The sequence below is a fragment of the Propithecus coquereli genome, unplaced genomic scaffold (assembly GCF_000956105.1).
Source record: "Propithecus coquereli isolate 6110/MARCELLA unplaced genomic scaffold, Pcoq_1.0 Scaffold35, whole genome shotgun sequence".
Taxonomy (NCBI): Eukaryota; Metazoa; Chordata; class Mammalia; order Primates; family Indriidae; genus Propithecus; species Propithecus coquereli.
In genome coordinates, this window is record NW_012149174.1 from 6,519,915 (window position 1) to 6,526,256 (window position 6,342).

General features: G+C 40.3%; 1 protein-coding gene across 1 annotated transcript in view; it reads left to right on the forward strand.

Moving 5' to 3' along the window:
• The first annotated feature begins 4,454 nt into the window (after positions 1–4,454).
• Positions 4,455–6,342, forward strand: part of OSER1 (oxidative stress responsive serine-rich 1) — a 12,132-nt gene continuing 10,244 nt past the window's right edge. The window contains exon 1 of the mRNA XM_012651137.1: positions 4,455–4,464. Coding sequence (XP_012506591.1) covers positions 4,455–4,464 — 10 coding nt within the window. The remainder of the gene's footprint in view (positions 4,465–6,342) is intronic.

Consider the following 6,342-nt stretch of genomic DNA (forward strand, 5'->3'; position numbering starts at 1 on the left):
CGCCACCATGCCTGGCTAATTTTTCTATTTTTAGTAGAGAGGGGGTCTCACTCTTGCTCAGGCTGGTTTCGAACTCCTGAGCTCAAACAATCCACCGGCCTCGGCCTCCCAGAGAGCTAGGATTACAGGCGTGAGCCACCGCGCCTGGCCTTTCATGATTTTTTATAACATAATTTTAGGTTTCTGCATGCTGGTGTAAGTGGACTTGTTAATTTCTTTTTCCAAGTGGTACTAGTTTATAGAAACACAATTTTTAAAAAAAATTTCTTATTCCACTGGTTAGGACCCCTAATACATGTTGAGTAGAAGTGGTAAGAACTGTGACTAAGGTGAGGTACATAATAAAATAAAATTTAAGGTGTTTTCCAGGGCAGTGGAAAATTGAGTGGGCATCTGAATGTATTTCCTTGCATTTTGCTCCCTAGGTGTCTTGCCTTTATTCTCTTGTCCTGTTCTCTATTAAGGGCTTACACCCTTGCCCTGTTCCCAGTTTTAGGAAAAATACATTTGAGTATTCCATCAATGTCTGCTAGTTTTATGTCAAGTCTTCCTTTCACACCCACCTAAAACTTGGGAATTCAATTATTTCACTTCTGACTACAATTCATGAATTCCTCATCCTTGATGGCATCTTTGGTTTTGGTGACTTCAGCCTCACTTTTAGCATTTTAGATTTAAAGGATGTTGAGATGAGGAACCACCAAGCCTGCAAAATAAGGAGAATCAGTGTAACCCAGTGCTTATGAGAATACACAAATAGACCATGTTTTTGCTAGTAGCCGGATAAACAGTTCCTAGGGAAGACAATTTGACATGACATTTATACCCTGAATTTCTCAGAACAAATATACACAGCTGTATACAAAGTCCACACATAGAAACAACCTAAACATCAAAAATTAGGGTGGTGGTTAATGTGGTCATAAGGCCTATGTAATTCCGTACAATCAGATAAAACTACAAGAATTTCAAAAGTACTGATTGACTATGAATTAAATGCCCATCATAGTGCTAGATGCTGAGAATATAAAAATGAAAGCTATAATCTCTGCCCCTTGGAGCTCAGTCTAGTCTACTAGCTAGAGGAAGCAGACAGGTTAACAAATAATGTGAGTGGGATGACACAGGCATGCACGCGGAGGGGAGCCTCTGCCTGTGGAGGTTGGGAGAGGTTTACAGGAAAGAGTTCATCTCTGAGGTGACCGAAGAGGAGACCCCGAGATCTGCAGTCCCCAACCCCCAGGCTGTGCATCACTGCCTTAGCTCCACCCCCTACTCCCTGTCCATGGACAAATTGTCTTCCATGAAACCGGTCCCTGGTGCAAAAATATTGGGGACCGCTGCCCTAGATGACAAGCAAAGGTGTGGCATTCTAAGGCAGATGTATTCACAAGGAGACTAATGGGAAATGCTTGTTCTAGAAATTCCATTTACCTGGTGTGAGGGGGGAGTGGAAGTGAGTGAAGATGGCTGGAAAGATTGGAGTGGATGCCACTGTGCTACACCAAGAGCTGCCCCTCGACTGAGGCATTTGTTCCCTTAGTTACCAAGAGTATTGGCTACTGGCAGCTCACAGCTGAGTCCCTCTCTAGAAATTGTTCTCATCGAAAAGATTTCTATATAAGAAGAAAAATACTTGAATAAATTCGAAGTATTTGGAGTAATTGTGGGGTGGGGGGACGGGACTTAAAAGGGCAAAAAAGATAATCCCTGTGCAGTTTCAGAAGAGATTGCAGAAAGTCAGGCTGGAGGCCAGGAGTTAGACTAGAGAGGTAGATGTTAGGGCTAACAAGGAAGTGGCAGGAACACAAGAGGATAAATATGAAGCTAAGGAGGTTAAAAAGTAGAACTAAAGAGTTTTGTGGCTTCATTCCACTGACAACTCAGGACAGGGAGGCGAACTGGGATAGAAGATAACAGATTTGTTTTTGCATATGTTGAGTTTAATGAGGCAAAAGGTGCATAAAGAAACCCAGATTATGCTTGCTTTGGCAGCATGTATGCTAAAATTGGAACAGTACAAAGAAGATTAGCAATAATTTAATAAGATTTTTAAAAATAATAAAATGAAGGAAACCCGGATTTGCTAGGGTAGGATGTGAGATTATGGGCGCTTTTTCTTTCTTTCCTTTTTTTTTACACAGCACTTCTTAATCATCCCAAACTGAAACTGTACACATTAAACAATAATTCCTCATCTCCCCTGCCCTGCCCCAGCTTCTGTCAATCAGCCGCCACACTCCCTGCTGTCTATGAGTTCGACTACTGTAGGTACCTCACATAAATGGAATCATACAATATTTGTCCTTTTGTACCTGGCTTATTGCACTTAGCATAATGTCTTCAAAGTGCATCCATGTTGTAGCATATGTCAGAATTTCTTTCCTTTTTTAAGGCTTAATAATACTCCATCCTGATCTAAATCTATCCCAGTCTTCATATGTAATTCCTCAGTTGTTTATTATGGATCCTCCATCTAAAGATTAAAGAAGACCTTTTGTTACTGGCTACTTGTCCACAAGGCCCCGTAAGAAGAATGAGGACAAGTGGTTTGAGGAGGAAGGAAAGAAGCATTTTATTACTTTGCCTGCAAATGAGGAGGATGGAGACTTGTCTGAAATGCCATTGTCCTCTACGGGCACTTTCAGAAAGAATCTTTCACCTTTTCTACAAGTAACTTCTTTTAAATAAATGTCACATTGAGGTAGAATAAACCCATGCACCTGTAGAGGATTGGTTAAATAATCACACATTAAAATAAGTTGAAACTATCAAAATTTCATGTAGATTTATATTGGCATAATGATTTTTTTATAACACGTTAAGTGAGGGAAAGCAAGTTACAAAACAAGAGTAAGTGGTCACCTTTTTTGTTTTGAATAATACAAGAAATTCAAAAGTGTTACCTTGGTGATAGGATTGTGGGTGTGTGTTTGCTTATCTGTTTATTTCTACAATGTACACGAACCGTTTGAGTAGTAAATAAGAATGTCTTAACAGGAAAGTGTTCCTGCAGTTGCTCACCCATTCCCTTGAGCCACCTACCTACCATAACCGAGCCCATGCAGGGATAGTATTTTGTGAAACAGAAGACAGTTCCCTCTAGGCAGACACAGCCCGTTGGAGGAATGGCAAGCTGAACTGAGCATCACTGGATTTCAGCCCTGGCTTGAAAATCGACCTTTGTACAATGCAAATTGTTTCCCTATATGTGGCTGCCCTGATTGCAGAAAAAGAATGGAGACCAAGGTTAAGAAAAGCCCAGACGATGTCAGAGACCGAGACCAAAGCATTCAGGCGTTCAAAAACACAAGGCTGAGTTGATGCAGGAAATCACTAGGCATTTTTCTGATGGCATTTGGGGTTAACAGTCTTCTAGAAGAGTGTTTCTCAAATGTTTGATGTGTATGAGGTACAAGTTTTTATTTTCAATCTGTCACAGACTGATGCTTTTGTAAACTGCAATAAAAGTCAAAATGAATTTTTAAGAGAATACCAAAAATAATGTCCTCAGTTTTAAAACTTAATATAGTCAGCAGACAAAATTACTATGCCAAATACTTATAAAAACTCTAAGCACATCCTCTTAGTTTCTGTGCTTATCTTGTTGCAAACGAGACTGATACTAGTCAAAAGATACCACACTTTGTAGCCAATCTAGAGTGTAGAAGCTGGGAAAGGAGAGAGGGAACATAAGGGTCATTTTCCTGCCATTGTGCAGGTCATGCCACCCTTATAAAGAAGCAGGGATCTAAATGGCATTTAAGGCCAGATGCTACTCCCACTACATAGCTCACTCATTCAGTTGTTTAAAAGAGTTGCCAATACTACCTCTCCTAAGGAGGTGAATTCTATCTGATAAGGCAGAATAATTCTGGATAATTCTTTAAAGTTTTTATTAGAAATGTGTAAAACGTGATATTAAAGTACATGTGAGGCCGGGTGCGGTGGCGCATGCCTGTAATCCTAGTACTCTGGGAGGCCGAGGCGGGAGGATCGCTCAAGGTCAGGAGTTCGAGACCAGCCTGAGCCAAGAGCGAGACCCTGTCTCTACTAAATATAGAAAGAAATTAATCGGACAACTAAAAATATATAGAAAAAATTAGCCAGGCATGGTGGCTCATGCCTGTAGTCCCAGCTACTCGGGAGGCTGAGGCAGGACGATCGCTTGAGCCCAGGAGTTTGAGGTTGCTGTGAGCTAGGTTGACGCCATGGCACTCTAGCCTGGGCAACAGAGCCAGACTCTGTCTTAAAAAAATAAAAAAAATAAAGTACGTGTGAAATTAGGAAGTATGACAACACCCACCTCCTCGAAGAACAAAGAGTTTTGGTTTCTTAGAGCTGAAATATGGATCATCCCATTTAAAATCATCATTGTTACTATACTGGGGCAAGACTTCTCAAGGACATTATAGAACCTAATTGAAGCAACCTGACCTTTTGTGCACCAGACTATGACGTTCGGTAAGTTCCTAATCTAGTAACTAGCTGTTCTGTGTTCTGGAAACCAATTTGATAAATTTCTTTTTACCAAAACGTCAAATGTTAACATTGTGGATTCCTTCACAAATACTGCATTGTGACTAAATGGTACTATATACGCGATGTACTATTTATTGTGTGGTCATAATATAAAAAGCTCTCAAGTGTTATCAGTAAACAAAAGAAAGCCTCCTTTGTTTCCATTCAAAATAATGAGTAAGACATTGGGGCTAGAGATTTCTCTTTTTAAGTATTAGATGCAATTTATGAAGATAAGTCAGCTACAAAAGTTTGGGACTAAAATTAAATCACTACTGCACATTTTTTTAATGTGGACTTTGTCAATTATCTTAATGGTATTTCTTAATTGTTTTTAGCTATGTGGTGAACTAAAGTTCCACTGAGGTGTTCCTGTCTCAAAGTACCCCTCTCCCACCGCCCCCTCTACCCTGTCTGTTCGCATCTCTAACCTTCTACTTCCCCTTGCTCAGTCTTCTCCAGGTACACTGGCTCCTTGCTCTTTGTAGCACACACCAGGAATGGTTCTATCTTAGGACCTTTGTGCTAATTGTCCCCTGGAATACTCTTATCTGCATAGCTCACTCCCTCATCCTATTTTAAATTGCAGCCTTAGTCAGGCATGGTGGCTCATGCCGGTAATCCCAGCACCCAGGAGGGCTGAGAGTGGAGGATTGTTTGAGGCCAGGAGGTCAAGCCCAGCTGCAGCAACATAGTGAGATCCTGTCTCTGAAAAAAAAATTGCAACCTGATCCTGCCAAAAATCCTAATTCTCTTTAATCTTTATTATTTTTTTCTATTAGATACTAAGTATTTATTATGCTTATTATTATTGTCTAGCTCCCTCTACTAACTAGAATGTAAACTTTATGATCGGCCGGGCTAGGTGGCTCACTCCTGTAATCCTAGCACTCTGGGAGGCTGAGACGGATGGAGCACTGGAGCTCAGGAGTTCCAGACCAGCCTGAGCAAGAGTGAGACCCCATCTCTGCTAAAAATAGAAAAAATTAGCCAGGTGTCTGGTGAGCCACCTTGCCCAGCCTCAACAAAAATTTTAATAAGAAAAAAAAAACTCTTGGTATACACAACACAGATGAATCTCAAAATAATGCTGAGTGAAAGCAGACAAAAAAGAGTACATAGTGTATGATTCCATTTATAGAAAATTCTAGAAAATGCAAAATATTCTATAGTGACAGAAGCAAATCAGTGATTGCCTAAGGAGGGAAGGAGGCCCCAAGGGGCAGGAAGGCAGGATTACAAAAGGGCAGGAGGAGATTTTTAGAGATGATGGATATGTTCATTATCTTGCTTGTGGTGACAGCTGTACACATACAAAATTTTGTGTGTGATTTTTTGTTGCCTGTTATACCTCAGTGAAACTGTTTAAAATTCTTAACATATCTCTGGCAAAACTAAATTTTCTAATCATGATTTCACCAAATTGGCCATCCTCCTTCCATGGAAGAGGTTTCTCATTCAAATTTTGTTTAGAACTGAGTGGATCAATTCAGATTTTAAAAACACAGTACAAGCTGTCATGTCAGGGTTAGTTAGTTCTACAACAAAGCACAAAAACCCCACAGCCTATGGGTGGAGGTTGGCCACCACCTGAACCTGTTTCAACAGAGTGTCTATTGTTTGAAGTGAAACTGCCTTTGGCATTTTTTGAAAGCTTATCTACAGAATTTTGATAGCTGAGGAGTTTTTCCCACATTAGCCAAAGACCAAAATATTTCAGTTCCCTTATTTTCACAAACACCAACTTTTTATTAGTTCCCCTCCACCACAAGCATGCACGCACATATACGCTTTCATTGAATGTGTTTTTTTTTGAGACAG